Source organism: Argentina anserina, chromosome 6, assembly GCF_933775445.1.
Source record: "Argentina anserina chromosome 6, drPotAnse1.1, whole genome shotgun sequence".
NCBI classification, from domain to species: domain Eukaryota; kingdom Viridiplantae; phylum Streptophyta; class Magnoliopsida; order Rosales; family Rosaceae; genus Argentina; species Argentina anserina.
The window spans coordinates 35494158-35515144 of NC_065877.1; the positions used below are offsets into that span (position 1 = coordinate 35494158).

Below are 20987 nucleotides of genomic sequence, written 5' to 3' on the forward strand. Positions count from 1 at the left end.
AGTTACGTGAAAACTTCTTAGATACTAAATTAAGTGGGTTGAGTTCAATAGATAGTACTAGAAGCATGAACACAATAACATAATTGATATATGAGGACCCAAATCAAACGAAGCAATATGACACAGATGATAGAAACTAAGCAAGCTCTAAGTGCAATTGTCATGTTGTTGCTTCGCAGCTGCGTCATCCTACATGTGATGGTGTGAATAGATATCTCTCTTGCTTTTGAAACCACATCTTTTTTCTTGAGAATACCGACCTCTATAAGTACATATAGTAGTAAGTTTTTCTTTTTCCCCCAGAAATCTGGGTGGACTTGAGTCCACTTTAGAATACACGTAGGTCCGCCCATGCTTTTTATTGTTAGATGGGTGATAACTTAAGGTAAACATGGTCATTTCGGCGTTTTTTTTTTACAAAAAAGAAAAGAAAATAGGAGAGAAATGGACAATGCCAATGTATGATAATGCCGGCAAACGGGTCATTCACATATGGCAAAATACAGATAAAGAAACCCTAAAGAAATTGCATTAAAACATTGCTAGAGTTGCTAGTGTATGATAATGCCGGCAAACGGGTCATTCACCTATGGCGGTGGACTGGTGGACTGTCTGCAGATTAGTCAAGCTGTAGTTGATAGTGCTGTTTACTTAATAATACTCTTCAAGGAATTGATGATCACTTTAGAAACTCCCTAAAAAATCCACAAACATATCAGATCAGCTTAGTGACACAAGATTAACTTATAAGCATACATAGCAATATACGTACACAGCAAGAAACCAATATTTTCCCACAAGGATCAGAAATCAGGAACTAACAGTCTCTGGTCTTTTACAACCAATTTACTGAACCACCAAATTCAAAAGACTGGAAATCGAAATTGAACAGAGAGAAATAGTTATAAACTTCAAATCGTCAGTGGCATGAGCCTTATTTGTTGCAGATTGGCATGGATTATATTTTAGGTGAACGTTCCTGCCTCATACTCTCTGTGACCGCGGTTATTCATAAACTCCAACAGCAACGACGAGCTTTCAGCAATTCCCTTGTAGGCATTCCACCATTTCATAAAACTACTCTTCTCCAAGAAAATCTCAGGTGACACAGCATAATCCTTGAGAGCATTCCACACGTAGTCCTCGAACTCTTTCAACTTCCTTTTGTCATCAGTAGTTAGTCCTCCGCCACTAGGCTCTTGGCCTTCTGCCTGTACTTCTGATTGGCCAGGAATTGGTGTCGACTCTATCTTCAGTAAGATGAGAGCTTCCTCAACCCGTGCCCAAAAGCAGGAATCGTCATTCAAACTAGCACCCACCGTCTCTCTTTTGGATTTGCTTGGGCCAGTTTCTGGGGATTTATGTTCTTGCTTCTGTGTTCCCTCACTTTCTGGCTGCTTCTTTTCTTGCTCCCTCTTCTTCTCTTCTTGCTCCTGCTTCTCCTGATGACATTTCTCCAACAGAGTAAAATGTTTAGGCCTTGCATTGGTTTGGTAATTTTTCTTGCCATCTTTGTAATAGTCTGCAATGTGAAGCGGTTCAACCATTCGTCTGTAGTTTGTGCCTGCATAAAGCCAACGATGTCGAAAGTAGCTCCTTCTAACTGGGGCTTGTTCTCTACTTCTTTGACAGAGTCCTCCCAGTAAATCATGAGCTTCTTCTTAAACTCGTTAACCCTAATGTCGGCTTCATTCCCCTTCTCTCGGTACCTGTCATAGTATCCGATATTTTGACGTTTGGAGCCCTTCTTGTACCACTCTAAGAAGGCCATGTGAGATTTCATTTCATTCAATTTCTTGTTGTTGTCTGAGTTCTTCTCCTTTTGAATAAATAGCTTTGTTTCATGTTCTTTCATCCTCCGAACCAGATTGTCAGTATCCCCGGACTGTACCTGTTGCAAATATAGCATTTTTGTAATAAGTTGAACAAAAAGTAAAGAAGAACATACCACTCCACACCAAGGTATATCGAAATATACAACAACAAAAAAGGATATATTCAGTATATGTACATACCTGTGACACTGCTCCGATTGCAAGGAGTTGTGTGAAAATGCTAGCTTTAAGTGGATCATTTTCCCCTTTAATGGAATCGGTAACTAATAACGCCTTGCGCTTGACATCCTCCAAAATTTGTCCATAAGAGAACCCGGAATCATGATCTTTTTTTTTTTGGTCTGGAATCATGATCTTGAGTACTCTGAATATTGGCCGTCACAAATTGTTCCGAAATGAAATCCGGGTCCTCAGAGCAAATACAACCTGAAGCCGAGCACAGTAGAAATGTCCCAAACGGCTTATAAGCACCAGTTGCACTTCGAGACATAGAGATCTTAGGAGTGTGATCTTGGTCGGAGACAACATGCAAGAAGCTAGATTTCCAAGTTGAGAATTCTAGCACACATTTTTGAAGGTGTTCATCGCCAACAAGGGGAGAACCGAAAGTAATGCAAAGGGGAGGTTTGGTTTTCGACAAGTTGAGGCCTTCCAGCAACCATAAGGTGAAGAGTGTAGCCACACTACCTCCAACAAATTCTCCAGTGATGATTATCAATGGTGCCGTTTTTCTCTTGCAACTCTCTACTAGCTGACACAGTACAGGGTTAATCACAAGTCAAACTTATAATGAAGCAGAACATGAGGCAACCAATTTATGTCCAATCTTCAATTTTTATAAATACTTGTTCAAACTAACTAAGATACTGCTTTACATTTTAGCTTAAAACCAACCTTATTTTTCAGAAGGAGGAGGTCATCATAATATGACTGAAATATTTTGATTGCTGCTTCATTGATGTGGAATACTGGATGGCTTTTGTTGCACAAAAATTTAAAGTGAGCAAAAGCTTCTGACGAAACCAAGCCATCTTGTCCCTCAAGAGAACCAGGTGGAGTGCCAAATGCTACAACGGTTTGATTTTGTGGTTGGATTTCTTCAATGTGCAATAATGGCTCTGCATTTGGATTGATCTGTCTTTGATGCTCAACTTCACACCATGCACGATACAGCAGATCAGAGGTCGCCACGAAATTCCCGGATTCCAAGCCGCTGCTAAATCTACCATCATCAAGAACAAAAGTCAAACCGAGAGTAAATATTGGAAGAGAAAACCAAATAGTCTCTCAGGAAAGAACAGATACAAACTCGAAGCACCATGGACTCAATTATGGTGAACTAACAATCACAAAACCACCTTGATAGAAAAGAAGAACAAAATACTTGGGAAGAGTTACATATTTGTTTTGGATGGCCATCTTCAAGCTTTCTAAGATATGGTCAGAGAAATAACAAAATGACCATAATATATATAGTAAGTTACAGTGAGATCATGATATCATGAAGCAAATTCTTTCCCGCGCAAAAACTTGAAAAAAAAAAACAAGTCTTAGTCTTCGTCGTCTTCTTCGTCTTCGTCAAGCACGTCACTTCAACAAGTCTTCTGCATTATTGTCTCTGAAACTAAGAAACTTCATAAGAATTTCCAGGACCTTTAGCTAGATACAATGATGCTTTCCCTGTCCTCATCTCTTTCTCTGCTAAGTTAACGTGTTAAAGTCCCGCGTAATCTTTGCGTGTTAACGTGTTCATATGCAAATCACTAGTGACTTAGTGAGCAAGAATGGAGTTGTTATAGTCTCTACAACGTCCCATTCAACAAAATGATGATTCTTCAGTGCTTCTGCTACTTTTGCTGGCTAAGCGGCTTTTGTCACAAACACAAATATTTTTACCCGAATTCGGAAGACTTCTAATATAAGTACTTTCTGGTGAAGCACCTGGCAATTACTTCTTCAAAGTTCAAAATGCAATTTGATTGTCTCGGCAGTCAAATCCCAGGTGGTTTTGGGTCTTTAACTACATTTTCGTGATCATTAACTTACCTAAATTACTGTACATCATGATCAATGATCTACAGATAGTATAAGTGGTTAAACTAATTAATCAACTCATATTGAAAGGTGTGACAAAATTTCCATCAATTTGTACAACCTTGGGAACACTCGGAAAATTCACTACTGCTCTCCCTCCCATTTCTAACTACTTGGCTTCGCAGCTCTGCTACTACGCTCTTTTGCGCTCTTCTTTTCAGAAAACGAAAGAACTGGTGGACTGGACCTGGGTCGGGTTAAGGCCCGGGATGTGATCAGGGATTTTAAGACGTCAATTGCTTGGTCAAGAACTTAAAAAAGGGTAATATTTAGGAGGAGAGTTGAGATTTAAGAGAGGCTTTGCTCCTACATTTGGGGAGAGAATGTGGCACTAGAGTAAGAATTTACCTTCAACAATAAACCTCAGTTATAAGTTGGAATCACCATGTTGCATTTGTCTAATTATGTAGAAATTACACGATATTTTATTCGATAAATTGTCTTATTCTTATTCGAAATTTGTTTGCATATTAGAGAATTTTTCAGGAAATATATCGTCATGTAACCAATAATTATGTATTACTTTGTGTTTTGATGTTAATTGGAAGTTTGGAATATAATAACTTAAGGTTGTAATTAAAGACACCTAACATTATATTGCTCATTTCAAACACAAATTCAAGTGAGTCATGTGTCATATATGTATACTTTTTTATTAATGAGCGATTAACATCTGCTTAATCAATGCTTAGTTGATCACTTAATTGATGATCAAGGACACTTGTGACCACGATGTTCCATATCAGTGTAGCATTTGCCACAGGTATCCTTGTTGGTGCCAAAATCTCCCGGCGGAACACATTTGCAGCGGCTACAACACATGATACACAATCTCCTGCATATCTTCTTATTTGGTTCGACTCTGCATCTCTCTCCACACAACGGCATGCAATCTGCAGCATAATTTATACTAATTGGGAAGAACATATATGAATATAATTATAATTATAAAAGTAGAGAAGGTTTTTTCCGTCCGTACGTACCTCTGCTAGTATTCACAATGGGAGTCGACGACGTTGCTGGTGGCGTTGCTTGTGCACAGATGACTGGCGAGGGCGACCCTGGTGGAGTAGTAATGGGCTGACTCATCGGTGGCGATGATGGTTCGGGTGCTGTAGGAATGTTCGGATATAGCCACATACTGAACAAACTATGGGAGTACTGGCGATTGGCGGGTGGCGTTGCCAGTTACATGTGACTGGAAACGGTGGCGACACTGGTAGAGGAGTATTGGGCTGACTGAACGGTGCCAGTGACGGTTCAGGTGCTTCAGGTATGTGTCGATATACCCACATACTGAATAAGCTTTGACGTTCGCTTTGATCCTGGGCGATTGCAGCACAGAAATGGATTAATTAAACTGAGAGTTAACTAGCGACTAATTGTATTAGTACGTATAGCCTACCTTCTCTTGGATTCTCTCGTGTTCATCATAGGAGGATGAGACCTACGAAAATGATATGATCGGTGACATGTATCAAACAACGCAAACAAATATTGTAAAAGGAAGAATGAAAACAAGAAATACAGCGAACTATCTATAACTCTATACTAGAAATAATGCCCGCGCGTTGCCGCGGGGTGATAAGTTGATGTTACTAATTTAGTAGATACTTAGACGCTAGGATATTCAGAACATAGGCTGATATCTGGTACCAAAGTCAATTGATAAGTTTATCATTTGTGGAAATTATTATTCCATTTGATTACATTGTCTCAACCTTTGGGTATGATAAACTGTTCTTGATTGAACTCCAGTGGTGTTTGTTTGGTTCATTCTCTTATTGTTCTTCGTATGACAATCTGTTTATTTTAGCAACAGTGATGGTGTGTAACTCCACGTCTCCAACGCTTGTATTCTGAATATTTGTTGGAGGATGAACTGGGTAGACAACGTGTAGTTTTAGATTACCTTGCTTGTCAAAGCTAATCTCCCATATACGTTGTTTTAGTATGTGGTCTTGGATTGCTTGTGGCAAATTATGTCGTCCTTCACTCTTGTATTATGTGACTAACCCCCTCGCACTTGATTCCAAAGAGTTTTTCTACTACATCTGCGGTGGGTAAGAGTTTGATTGATCCAGTGTCATTTTTGAGAAATAGCTGAAACTGATACCTATTCATCCAGACATATGAGCCAAATTAATACTTGTTTTTCTATCTAATATTTTACGTGTCATCAATATGAAGCATAATGAAGGTAGTTCTTACTTATATTGCCTTTCCAACTTGTTCACCATACACTGAACAACTCAATTGTTGTGGAGAAAGATCTGCTGTAACTTCTATACTACATATGGTACACACGATGTAAAACCATCTCCCATTGTACTCAACACCTTCAATTGTAGGTTTTAGATTGGATATTTTTGTCTGAGATTTAAGATTATATCAAAGTGATTAAGTCTGTATCATACTGTAGCTGGTAATGTACAATCATAAATATGGAGCAATGCTTGGGGTAGCATACCTTAATCTATTATGGAGCAAGAGGAACATGTAGGAGAAATTAAATGGTGTATAAGGTTTTACAACAACAGTATTGTATTTGTAACTGTTTTCATTGTCATTATTTCTATTGAATTCTAAAATTGGAATGTCTTTACTCTTCTGTCTACTCGATGGTTGGGTTGATGAATAAGCAAGTGTTTGGGGTGGCATGCAGACAAATGCTACATGACATTGTTGAATCATTTTTATTCTTTGTTATACTCATAGGTTAAGAATACAGTTATGAGTAGGTGAGTTTCTTTTTTGTTTCACCTTGATTTGATTCCACTTCCAAGCTTGTAACTACGTTTTATTGTGGTTTTAGTCTCAAAAGATTGATCATAACCGAAACTTTTAGAGACAAAGCATTCAACTTCATGATATTCATGTATTATAGAGACACAATCAAACAATATTCTTAGCAAAGAAGATAAACAAAAACCAAAATAATGATCAAAAAGGGGAGAGGGCAAATTTGCAGCTGATTACAGACAAAAAAAAAAGAAAAAAAAACAAAAGGCTGGTATCATTAATTTATTGTAGCTATAATTTGGTTATCACAATGAGTTCGTTGCTATGTTTCCTGTTTTTTTTTTTGCAAACACATCACAATACTGAAAACAAAAAAAAACAATCAAAAACACCATCATCACCTAAAGATCGTCCAAAAACCCAGATGCACACCACCACAATATCAAACACCCATAAAAACAAAACCCAAGTAACCTTAGTTCTTATGATTCTTTGCAACTGCGGAAAGAACAAACAACAAACGTGATGTGTCAATAACCCAAAGTCCCAAAGCATGGAAGCCAATCTAGGAAAGAGCAATTATTAATTCCATACAAAGAATATAAAAACCCCATTATGTAGACTATCTTGCATTTGTTATCTAGCTAAAGACCAATAGTTGATAAATGAACACAAACCAAAAACATGATGGACCATGATCGAGGCCACCAGTTGAAAGATAGCAGGAGAAAAGAAGTACCCTGATCTTACTTGGCTGCGATTTTGCTTGTCCACCGTCGAGGTTGACCCAAGCCTTAACTCCTGCAATTTGGTTTGCTTTTTTCTTTTTTGTCAGTCAATAAAACCTGAATATAGATCAATGTGAAAAGAAGTATATCCAATGCATAAACCTCCAAATGTAATCAACATATTCGCAAAAAATAGAGTAAATTAGAAGTGTAAATCGATATTGCTACTTTCTAATTTCCAATTTTCAATATTCCAATAAGTATTTACTTATATAATCGGTGTTCCATCGAGCAACGATAAATCGTTGATATACGCCTCTGCTACAACAATAATGTATCTTAAATTTAATATTACTGATTGTTATTCCAGTCAAAGGATCATCTTATAATGCAAGAAAATCACACATAGAGAAGAAATAAAAGAAAAGAACAAACCTGATCTATCTTTCCTTTTGACCACTGACATATTTCCAATTTAACAGGTTCCGCAAACTTGGAAAGAAAATTAAAATGTCGTAAGATAAAAAACACAAACATAAAATTAAAGCAGTAAAATGTAACCATAACTAAACATTGAGGCATGTTACGGTTGTTTTCCATTGTTCCAAGAAAGTCCAATGAATAAAGAAGAAAAACTTCTATGTTGGATCCTTATTACAGGGTTATAAAACATTGTCATTTGTTTATAGAGTAGCACTTGATTTCATTTTTTTTCAAAATTATATGTGTATCTGGTTTCATTCTTCCTGTTAATCTTTATACATTATCTTCCTATCTGTTTATTCAAATCGATATTGTTGAAAACAGATAAGAGGAATACGATTTTAGTTTGTTAACTAAAAATATAACGGTAAAGAAATCATTTGAGGATCAAAAAGAAGACATAGTGATCTCAGCAAACCCCAAAAGCCTCAGTATATCTGTTTATGAAATACCATAAACAACCTATTTGCAGAAGCTTTCATGGCCGGCTTGTTTTTCTTATAAAACAAAATGAATTTGCAAAAGCTTTCGTGTAAAGCTAAAAAATTTGCAAGCAAACTTAATGGAATCCAAGCAAACTATTCATTTTCTCAGCTTAATGAAAACCCCTTGCCTATTTCAGAATTCATTCTAAAAAAAATGATTAACCCAAAATCAATTGACATGCACTGCAAAACGCATTACCATTTAATCCTACAAAGAGAAGAGGAAGTACACCTATATTAAGCCAAAGGGAACAGATGATGGAAATGATCTAGTAATTCCATACTTTCACTGACCATTCTCTCAATGTTCATCCAAGTAAGCGTATAACATGTCATATTTCACTAACCATTGTTGAGATATATATAAACAAATAATCAGTCTATAAGTATTAAGAATAAAAGGGGAGGGTAGTTCAAATAAATAACTTCCAAACTTGATTAAAAATATTCAGCAGCCATTACTGTTCAGGTTATAGCAATCCCACACTCACCCGCCGTCTTGCATTAGTGAGAGTTGGTTGGTGTAGTTGGTCTATTTGAATTTGGGGTACTTGATTGACTTATTCTTAGAGTTGTCGGCCTACTTGCAAGAGCTAGATCCATACCGTAAAAGTGAAAATCGATGAGGTGAAACTATTAGCATATCTGCCAATAGCAAACACATCATAATCAGATTGCCACATAGGTAATATAAAGGTGTCAATGTCATAATGTCCAAGATGGGAAGTCACCTAATTCTTTCTCGGGCATGCTAAATGTAAATGAAAAAACTGCAGGTCTTTGAGGTTGCGTAGATGGAGACCGCCTTCTACTGCACATAACATGACTATAATTACAATGACCATCTCATCTTAAACACATGACACACTAAAAGATTCCACATTAACCTTTACTGACTCTAGTTGCTAGTGTTTCTCTGATTGTAGGATTGTAGCACAAACAGTTTTGCAAAATCCAATCAGAATTCCATAAGAAAAACCAAAGTTAAGTTAAACTCTTGCCTTACCCATAAGTAATTTTCCAATGGAACATGAGAGAACGTAAAGTAGATTACCATTCTACATATCAAAACACAGAAAACATCATGGTTCATATTATTCAATATGAAAACCCATAAAAAAAGGATCACCATATGAAACCCAAAATGAAATTCAACCATACAAAATCCTAAACAAAATAAATAAACCGAACAACGAATTTGTTGAACGCAATACCAATTCGCACAGCCACAGCCTCCTCTAAAACAACAAAAATTTCAATCCCAAGCAGACAACCAACATGCAAAACAATATGGAGAAAAAACCACACCTTTTCATAAGAGAACAATCCCATAAACAACCACCACCAGCTCCAAAGCACCCCTCAACCCATGCATTTGTACCTATCCGGTCAGCTTCTTTGTTCTGTGCTTGTAAACCATAGCAACATGGATAAATTATCAAATCAGAACATAAAATAAGCTTCATAGAGAAAACAGAATATAAGAGTGAAAATGGTTCCATAATATAGTTTCATTGATTCAAGCTTTCATAATATCTAAGGTTCATTTTCATTAAGAATCTGTAACTCATAAACACTTACCAAGTTAACTCCTATCATGCATTCATGTGTTTGGCAAATGCAATTTATCTTCGACTATGACAAACCTATCTATTTGAATCGTATCACAGTATCATTAAGTTACGAATCAAGAGTATGAATTGCCAACTAACAACTCAGCAACAATTCTAGTATAAATAAAATAAATAAGGGCAAAAAGAAAACTGCACTATACGGTATCAATTACAACCAAACAAAAAGAAATTCAATCTCTGCTTCATTAGAAGCTCAATTATATCTATACCCACATAGGCGCATACATATATAGATACATAAACTATAAGATCCGCCTCACCTGAATGAAACAGAATTCTCGTGCTTGCAGAGGATTTTCAATGTCAGGGATAAAATTAGGGAATCATCTCCATAATTAAGAGCCAATAAGAGCATAACAATATAAAAATGGATGATCGTTTAACAGATGCAAGATAAAATAACTCAAGTTGCAAACACATTACAAAAAATACAATAAGTTACCATTCGAACAACCAATCTGATGATGCCTAACTCAGGGAATAATACGCACCTTGAAGTAGATTATTTGCAGAGGCTTGACAAAACAAACAATATCAGACTCTTATCATTATATAACTACCATTCAAGTGAAAAAATATTGACTATTTCCATTTCAAATACCTCACAGAAATCATCCCTCTAAAATTCAGAGTTCATCGTAAAAAAGGAGAAACATATTTACATTTCAGTACCTTAGTGAAAATTAATATTGAAAGTAAAAATAAAAGAAAGCTTGAAAAAGCTCCATTCGTAGTTCTTAAGAACACAAAGCTTAATACAGACTAAAACATGTTTTACTGTAGGGCAGTTTGGAATATACCAGGAGATAATTAAAAGCCAACATGTAGATAGCTCAATCAAACTCAATCAATTTCAAAGTGGTACACAGCTTAGGGTCGACCAGATTATGCACCAAGGGAACATTGATCAGGCACATTTGTTTAGGTTGTAAAGGTAGCACCACCCATAAAATATTAAAAGTATTTATAGAAGTCAAAATTTGTAATTCGCATGTTTAAAAGCACCTTCTTATATTCTTATGCTAACAGTTACAGACCAACCATTCCCTCCAAAAGGTTAGAATGCACAAATAAACTTATGTATGTCTAAAGATCTCTTAAGGCAAAAAAAGGCTATATACATGTAAATTACTTCCTTTATAATTGAACAATTTAAAACACGTTGAATACTATAACAAAGGTTGAAATTTCTTTTGTGAGATATTTTCAACGTGTATTGAACTCATAAGACAGGAAAGAGTTTCATACTATCACTTACACCAGTCAGGGCCTTTAATACCACCAATTGAAATATCAAAACCGTAGGACTAAATAATTTCGTTAATTACTTTTAATTGAACTAACATAATTGAAAGAAAAAATATTGCTAATGGTAAATTAGTTTTACATCACTGAGGATTTAGTGTGTAAGTGTTTATTTAGTTAACGTCATTATTTTAGTGGCTGAAGTTACTCTGTTGTTTTTCTTTCCAGGGATCTATTAAGTAGCTTTGTTCTAAGCTGAAGGTTGGTGACTTAAATCTCTTTCTGCTTCTGACTTTCTGTTTGCCATATATCTATCTCAAGGAAGAGAAAGCAAATGACAATGAAAATGAGAAACCATAAAACCGAGTTATTTTATAAATCAATAATATACGATCTTATAGCTTTTGTTTCATTTTTAGATCAGCTCTCTGGAAGAGCAAGTATTACTGATTGGTGCTGAAACTCTGCACAAACTGCACCTAAGAAGCAAACGTGTAGGCTGTGGTGAATCCTCACTTACACACTTAACACTTATATTTTTAAAATTCCAGATAAATTTGCAGATGTTTCGTTTTATTTAAACTCATAGTTGTAGGTTTGTTGCAGTCTAATTGTGAAAAGATTGAGGAGACGTATACTTAGTCTGATTAGGGGAGAATAAAGATGTACATTTGTAATTTCACTTATAAATACAATTACAAACCTTCAATTCATAAACAAACGACCAACGCCCTTTACAACCTACAGAAACAAAAACCATGAAAAAAAATCATAAGTTCCAATGCCCATTCACAATGCTGGAAATCTAAATTGCATACTATCAATTGCATGTGTACTTCTTAAAGAATTAATCACGAACCTACCAATATCAAATTGTTACTCCAAGATTCCAATTTTTGCTGTTGTTTCACTGCCTAAAATAAAAACAAAAATAGCATTAAAATCATAAACCCAATTGAAAAAAAATACAAAAGATGCCGAAAGTCCAAACTCCAATCCTACATAGCCGTACAAAACTCCATATGAATTATTGAAATCTTTTTACTTTTTTTTTCTTTAATACTTATGTGACAAAAATTAATTTATAAGACAACTAAATGTTGAAGCTTGTATATTAGAGAAACGATTGTGCAGACCTCTCCAAAAGCAAGAATATTTTGTATTCCCCACCTCCAACTTAATAGACTGATTCATTTACTCAAACTGGAAACAATAAAAATGCAAGAACACAAAATTGAGTAGTTTAAAATGAACCAATGCAGTGAAAACATGGAAATAAATTAAAATAAACATATCTCACAGGCAATCAAGACAGATGCAATAGAAATCAATCGTATATAGAGCAAACTGCATACCTTCACGATCGATTGTAACAATCCAGAATCAATTTGGTTCTAACAACCCAACTCTTTGTCAATCCTATTAATCGACAGAAGCAAAAACCTTAACCATTGGCTCTGAGATCAGAAAATTACTTTTACAATTAAGTAAACCTCTTTAACTCTACCTTTGATATTCTATTTTCACATGAAAATATTCAAATGGTGAAGAAGAAAAATGAATAACAGATCAATTGAGTGAAAAGAAGCAAAGATAGGTTGGTCATCGTTCTCTTGTGTTGTGCCAAGCAGATAAATTTCTTATTAATGTTAGAAGAAAATAAGTAAAATAACATACCCAAATGTTGCCAAGTAGTAAACTATGAATTGAAATAGAGGAAAAAAGCCAATTTCTTCACGAAGTGTTGTAAATCTTTTGAATGAACTTATGATTAAAAAAGGCTTACATGTTCACCACCCGCCGCCTCTACCCTTTCTTCCACTCCATCCGTCAATATCAGTTAACAAATCATCGTTATTTTTACGATTCAAGAGATCATTATAATGCACAAAGTAAAAACGATGCCGAGGGAGAGGAGGATAAACATCGGGAACCACTTCCAGCAAAGTCCTGTTATCAAAGACCAAATGTGTCTCATGCAGAACAACTTTGTACTGCTTCTGACTGACCTTGCTATAAAACTTAGTAATATTATAGATGCAACCAACAACAACCTTCCTAGAGACATCGTCATAATCAGCCTCTCTAACAATTGCATGAATAACATCATTCTGAAAACAAAGAATATCCTCACATAAAAAAACACTATAAACTGTGACAATGGTAGGACCAACAAAATAAGAAAAGATAAGTAGAAGCCCTCACATGCTTATCAACCAGTATGATGTGAAGGCTATCATCATGCTCAATGGGTTGCATAATCGTTCCCCTCAACATCCTACAAATGCGAACTCTTATACTCATATTATTATGTCCAGGCTTAATATCAGCAACTTTAACAAACGACATTGTTCCCTGAAATAACATGAACTAACATTCAGTTCAATAGTAGAAACAACATGAAAGATGAACAAAAAAGAATCTAGAAAGAAGGAAAACAAATAAAGAAAAAACCAAAACAAACATGCCTGCCCACCAAAGAAATTAAAATGAACATGCGCACGCACCAGCAAAAGAACAAACTATTTAAGCACTTTGGAACAACCATCACCACATCATCAAAAATTAAAACGCGAACAGCCCAAAAGTATAAACCCAATTACTGATCAATACATACTTACAAAACACGGAAAACCAAACAAATAGAAGAAAAAAAACGAAAAAAAATAACATAGGTGAGTCGAAGCAAAATCCACCACCAAAACCAAAACCAAAACTCTTCCTGACTGATTTGTGATCCACTAATAATCTCAAAGAAAAATAATTAAAAAATAATAAACCAAACAAACACAACATAAGACCAATGTTTTGCTTAAATTAAAACAAAAATAACCAAATAACAGAAGCACAACATGAAATCATCACCCAACAACGTACACTTGATTGAACTGCGACTCACTAATGTATCCTTCATTAAACCATAGCCACAGTCACTAATTAAATAAACAACTGCATAATTAGGTGTGTGGGGTCAGAAGAAGCATGTTGGTACTTCTCAAACCTACAACTGTGAAGCAACTTGGTAAAATTGATGAATTACCAGCAAGTTTCTTCTAACCCCAAAAATACCAAGAGACTTTCCACTTCCTCAGCCTCGATAGTACGTATTAACCGTTTTCTTTCCTCACCCCAGGAATAAAATGCAACAGCCACTGCCACTCCAGAGTCAACTTAGATAACCTTCGATCGACCTACTGATAGCACAAAAATACTAAATTGACAACAAAACCAAACCATCACAACTTTTAGAAAAAGAATGAAATCCTTCACAAACCCAAGATTATCCAAATCAGTAAAATCAAATAGGTAGAACAGTACAGAATGTCAAACAACACGTAACTAATACAACCTCAACAGATTCAAGATAGCCAAAACTAAATACGAACCAACGACAAACCTCAACGCACCAACAATAAGATCAAAGACTCAACAATAAACACCTCCTGACACAAAAACAATTTCATTAAAAAATAACCACAATTTCAAATAGACACGCAAGCTACAGAGAACAAACAACAATACTCACAATTCAACTAATTTCAAAGACTCTCGTGATATTAAAGGGACAATATAAAATACTACAATTCCAATTATAACCAGCTAATATTAAAGGTTCTAGGTTTTATACAACGTTGGATACCAAACAAAGTATAGACATCCCTGTTACTGATGATTCTAGCCATATACATAGCATATTAGGACGGTGACTTGAATTCTTTTATTTCAATATCCATGCCAAGTAAATAGTTATGTATCCACTTATAATAAACTTATGAACTCGTGGCTAGAATCATCAGTAACATGGACGTCTATACTGACAACACCAAGATTATAACAACTTACACTTGTTTATGAAAGTTCATTAAAAAATTTAAGCAGACTATAAACACATAAGTCTAAATACAAAAGCAAGGTACTTACTTAAACATCATACAAACAACTGATTCAACTACTATGGTTCTGCCATCACAGAATATCCACTTACTACAGAAAAATAACCTTAAAAATAAATAGCCAATCTCATCTCAAGGCCACCACTAAAACAAAACCAACAAACAATAAACAACGAGCCATAGAACCCAACATCATTCAACCATATCAGGATTGAAAAAAGAACAAAAAAACATAACCAAAAACAATGGAAATGGTGACACACTTGTACTCAGTGAAAGCATAACAGAGATCGTTGGAAGCACCTCCTCAACTCACGCGTTTGAAACTCACACGAAACCAAAAGGAAAAATAACCAAAGACAAAGATCAAAAGATTAAAAATCCCAACAAATGAACAGAGGTATTTGCACCAAATCCAAAAATACAATCAGCCCATGTTTACAAAAAGAAATTACCGACAATAATTAAAGCACACATCAACCACAAACCAATGTTTTATCTACAGCTAATCAACACCTTGCGACACCTACTTCAAATTTTTTTTTTACCTTTTATCATAATATAAAAGAAAAGCAAAACTATAACCAAATGAGTATAAGTGTAATTCTGTCTCTGAAAATGAACACCAAAAACATGTCCCCAATCCTCTCTCTAACTAATTTAAATTTTATTTATTGCCTAACATTGAGCATAATATTATTGTGATTAAAACATATAACTCCGGCCTCCAACTTAACTCAGAGCATCAATATTATTTTATCATACTAAACCAACTATAAATCAAAACCTCCTATCACTCTACCTACGCAAAAGCAAACTAAAGAAGGCACAAAATTCATCGTAATAATGCACCTACATCCAGATAAAACTGATAAGAACCAAAATGGAAAAATAAAGATACTATAGAACTTTGAACATCTTGTATTTTCCAAATATCTTTAAAATTTCCTCCCTTCTCAAGTGAAGAAACGTTTAGGAATCTTACCCAGACAAAAACTTTCACTTGTCCTTCCATGTTGTTAATCGTTCATCCTGCAGTAATCGCCATACAGAAGAATACCAGAACATGCATCAAAATTGAGACGAAACAAATTCTGAAAACATAAATGGATGAACGACATGTTCCTCAGGACTCACCGATTAGGGAACTTCAGTTCCTCATGAAATTCATGTTCTTGCTTGCATCTCAGAATCTATTACCCACTCTTATCTCTGAAACGACAAAGGCATGCAAAAACCCAAAATTAAAACTGAAACCAAACAAAATCCTAAAAAAGAATAACACCCAATAACATCACCACATAACCTTCAACAGAACCTTCAAGAGGCGTCTCCGAGGATGAGATTAAGGAGGAATGCACGATGAAGGTACAATAAAGACTAATTATTGTCTTGATAATAATAAGGTTAGATTACAATACATTGTTTAGGGGATGAGATTTGTCAGATTTAAGATTCTATTGGCTCCAACTATGTGGTTGCATCAAGCTTATTCTTTATAAACTCCTTAGGTTTCCGCCTCGACTTGTTAACTTACGGTGTTATTTTTGCGTTCAATGATATTTTTGTTCATCTTTGTAGCAGAACAACAAAGTACATACTGGCTATAACAATTAAATAACTCAATGTGTTAGATAACACTTTGATGATCAAAACTGACATCTAATAGAACTACAAACCCAACACAATGTTTGCTTCACCCTATATATTTTTGATTTCATAAACCAAGTATCAACTTCGAATTCAGTAGAATTTCATATAACATTGTACTCTATTAATCGATTTTAACTACAATTAATATCGTAAACACAGACAATGTAAAAATCAATTCCCTGCTCTTAAACCTTTGTACAATAGGCAATTAATATATTTACACATACTGCTCCTCAAGTCTTAAGCCTAAAAAAAGACCACTACAAATTACCAATTTTAAAATTATAACCATTCAACCCATACAAATTGACTACATCCTCAGAATATTTCCAAATGAACTCCAGTGATACACCAGACGGCACAATTGAATCAAGTAGAAGGCAAGTCATACGACACCAATTCCAACAACAATCGAATTTTTTTTTTCAATTAACCCAATAACTAAAAAGTAACAGCGAATTTGAAGTTCATCCATCATTAACATAATAATCATGATTAAAAATTGCAGAAGAAGAGAAACAAAACCTAATAATAAGTACCCAATAGCTGACGAAGCAGTAATCTAAATAAGAAATAACAGCAATAAAACAACTACCCACTTCGATCAATCGATTATGAAGACATCCAAAAAAAAACCCAAGTTGGAGCTCCAGTGTAAACAATGAATTTGAGAGGAAACTATCAAGTTCTATGTTTGATGGGATGAGGGAAGCTAACAACAAAGTACCTGATAAATTGAGATAAACATTGAAGGATTTCAGCCACCACCCAAGCAAAGCAAACGGGCTTCAGAGAGAAGCTAAACCAAAAAAACCGGCAAGAGATGAAAGAGCGTGTCAAAAAATATCGAACAAAACTCAGGGACCCAAATGAGATGTGAGGGAAGAACGACAATTGTGGTATGGGTTTATTTAGAGACGAAGAGAGGGAGTAGATCAAAATCTGATGCGTGGAGTAATAAACCCATAAAATATATATGGTTTCCGGGTCGGAATATCTTCAAGGCTACACCCGCTGGCAGCATCAGAGAGAATACATTCTTCTGGATTTGGGGCTAAAGACCTCGTCTCTGTACCCCCTCCCCATCTAAACCAAAAAAATCGATCCCGAAGACAATCCCAACAGAAGACACGTGTGCCTTCATGGAGACACGGGAAGCAACCAGGTGACAACTAAATGCACACGCGTCAGTACCCCAAACACTGATAGATTTACTATTATTTGTAAATAGAAACACAATGGAGGGTAGAGGAGTCCAGAAACCAAAATATGAGGGCAACAGAGTATTAACACCAAAGTTATGAACAGTGCAGGAAGTGTTGTGCTTTAGTATATAGAATTACCCTAGTTGTTGTAAGGAGAACAGAGGCGCAGAGAATGAGCATAGCTTTGAAAGCCATTGCAGAGGAGACTATGAGAATAATGATATCATGTGCAAGTAATACCTGTTGTGGAATGCAGTAGTGAATTGATTCAATTGAAAACTAATGAGTTGAAAATAAGGAGTAGATAATAATATGGTAAAGACAAGCGCGGAAGCCCCCCATGCATCTGATGATGATTCGATCATGAACTGTGAGACATGAGATCATGGCTTGCTGTCCGGAATCTGACTTGAGAGTTCGATCCTTAATTCTTGCTCCAAGTATGTATGCCGTAATTATACGAAACGTTAACACGCATTTCTTCCAAGAGTATGTAAGCATGTGTCACCAAACCAGTAAGTACCAGAATTGTCCCCCATGACTGGCGTACTTTGTTTGTTTGTGCGTTGAGGCACATCTAGTAGTAGAGAATAGCTAGTTTTAAAATATAAAGTACCCCAGCTTATAAACTAGGTAGCTCGTTTTCTCCATCTCGTACAAATGTTGTGCATGTCTTTTAATCGCTTCTCAAAATCCTAAAACATATCACCACAGCAACTCAAACTCTCGTAAAAGATTTATACGCAACTAATTGGAATAGGTAAAAATATACCTTACAAATAGTTATTTGAGGATATATGTTTTGGATTGCCTTTTAAAACGCGGTGGAAATTGCGATGATACTTATATATAGTTAGAATTATCGATCGATCAGTTCGACCGATTAGTTACCAAGAGAACTTGTGTGCTAATCAACGGAGGACACATCAGAACATTTCTCTTATTAATTATTATAATTTTTAGAATTAAAAAGCTCATACAGTATATATAATTTCAAGGGCATTCGTAGGTGAATGTTCTTAATATTTTCCAGTGAAAAAAATCATCTTCATCTTCTTTTTCTTTGAGTTTGTATTGTTCTTTGTAGCAGGAGCCGCATTGGTCTCTATTGTGGCCGGAAGGTCCAGGTGGAACACAGCCGCAGGTGTCACAGCATAGTAGGCATGTGTTCGTGCATAATTCTCTATCGTTATGTGTCTCACATCTCCGATCACACTCCGCTTCACAGTCTGCAGGCCTCCATCAATTGATTTAGCAAACTGAAATAGCATCGATCTCGATCGATATAAGGGTTTACTCGTATATGAGAAGAATAATTAAGCTTACTTACAAGTTGGAGGAGGTGAAGGAGAGATTTCATCTTCCTCTTCATCAATTTCAGGTGAAGGAGCCGGTGCCTCATTATTCTCCGATAATGGTGGTGGTGGTGGTGCCTTTCTCAGAGGTTGGGAAGGTGGTGGCCGTCCTTGAGATGGTGGCGAGGGTTTGGTTGGAGATGGTGGAGTACGGGACTTCCTATCCGGACGGCACTTGCACTGACCCGTATTGGGCATTAAATCCGTTAATGCTAAATGTGAGATTACATATTCACGGTTCTGCCGTCTACCCATGTCTGAGATCGAATCTGATCCTATCCCGTCGCCATAGGCGGACCATCCAGGTCTATATCTGAATCCGAATCCGCTATCAACAGGGGGTGTATACACATAATATGATGGTGGTGGCTTTTTCGGTAGTATTGCATTTCTTGGACGTGGTAGAGTTGGTGGTGGCTTTCTTGGTAGCAATGCATTTCTTGGATGTGGTGACGGCATTGTCGGTAGTAGTTTATTCTTAGAAGGTGGTGGAGGTGGTACCACCTTTTTTTGTGGTGTTCTCTTTTTTGAAGGAGGTGGAGGTTTATCATATGTTGAAAGTAATGAGTTGTCCTCTTGAGGTGCGAGAGCTGGTGTGATATCATCGACATCTTGAGGTGGGGGAGCTGGTGAGATATCATCATCGACATCTTGAGGTATTGGAGCTAGTGTCACATGATTGTCATCTTGAGGTGCTGGAGCTGGCGCCGGCGGCGGTAGTGGTGGTGGTGCCTTTTTTGTTATTGGTGGTGGTGGTGGTGGTCCCTTTCTTGAAGGTGGGGGAGAGGGCGGTGGCTTTTTCATTGGTGGCGTAGGTGGTGACCTTCGCGGGCACGTGCATCGACGTCTACGCGGTGGTGATCTCTGATTGTTACGGCCGCGTGGAAGTGATCTTCCGAGGATGCTTGATGCGGCCTGCCCGATGGCCCCTGCAGCTGCAGCTGTGAAAGCTGCGGCAGCCTCACCGGTAAGGCCATAGCCACCAGCAGCACCAAGAGACATGAGAGCCGGAATAAAACCTATCAGGAGGATCGGAGGGTTGTCGTTGTCTGCAGGCGGCTGTACTAACAATTAAAAAATATAACTCATCCAAAGTCTCTTGCAATAGATTGAACTAATTACGTACTCGTAGGTGACTATTATTCAAGAGCTTTTGCCCCTTCGGGATGTACACTACGAAAAACTTGGACAAAAGCCACAAATCCCACAAAACTTTTGTGACCTTTAGCTTGGGGGTTCGTCCGGGTACATCCTGTATACCATACCATACCGCAGGGGCTGTCAGCTTTTACACACAACGGTGACGGGATTGTGCAGTCGGATGTGTCGGCGTATACCATACAACGGCGCGGATGTGTCGGCGTATATCATACAACGGCGTATGATAGATTTTTTCTTTAACTTGGTGGCCTTGGCAAAAACTCAGCATAAATTTTATGTAAATGTAATAATTTAATTATTATAATAACTAAATTATCACTTTTGCATGAAATTTATACAGTGTTTACAAAAACCACACAAGTTTTGTGGTCTCTGCCCAAATTTTTTGTAGTGATAACTGATAATGCATTAGATATACTATTTATGAATGAGACTTTACCGGTGATGTTGGTGCTGGGGGTTTCGGTTCCGCTC

General features: G+C 36.4%; 1 protein-coding gene, 1 long non-coding RNA gene and 1 pseudogene across 3 annotated transcripts; all 3 read right to left on the reverse strand.

Annotated features, from left to right (window-relative positions):
* Positions 1-210: 210 nt before the first annotated feature.
* Positions 211-3254, reverse strand: LOC126797431 (senescence-associated carboxylesterase 101-like; annotated as a pseudogene).
* A 9806-nt stretch (positions 3255-13060) lies between these two features.
* On the reverse strand, positions 13061-17844 carry LOC126799556 (uncharacterized). 2 transcript variants are annotated; one of them, XR_007672632.1, is made up of 5 exons: positions 17520-17844; positions 16277-16351; positions 16125-16171; positions 13452-13601; positions 13061-13196 (listed from the first exon to the last, which is right to left on the reverse strand). It is a non-coding gene; the product is annotated as an uncharacterized LOC126799556 (long non-coding RNA). The 2 variants fall into 2 exon arrangements; XR_007672631.1 differs by having other exon boundaries at positions 13079-13357.
* Positions 17845-19319: 1475 nt separating this feature from the next.
* On the reverse strand, positions 19320-20354 carry LOC126797432 (formin-like protein 5). The gene has a single exon (XM_050524063.1). It carries the CDS (start codon positions 20352-20354, stop codon positions 19320-19322), a length of 1035 nt encoding a protein of 344 aa, XP_050380020.1.
* Between the last annotated feature and the right edge of the window lie 633 nt (positions 20355-20987).

What these genes read in the sequence shown, in the direction of transcription:
- LOC126797432 (XM_050524063.1), bottom strand. Translation starts at nt 20,354, where the DNA reads ATGTCTCTTGGTGCTGCTGGTGGCTATGGCCTTACCGGTGAGGCTGCC.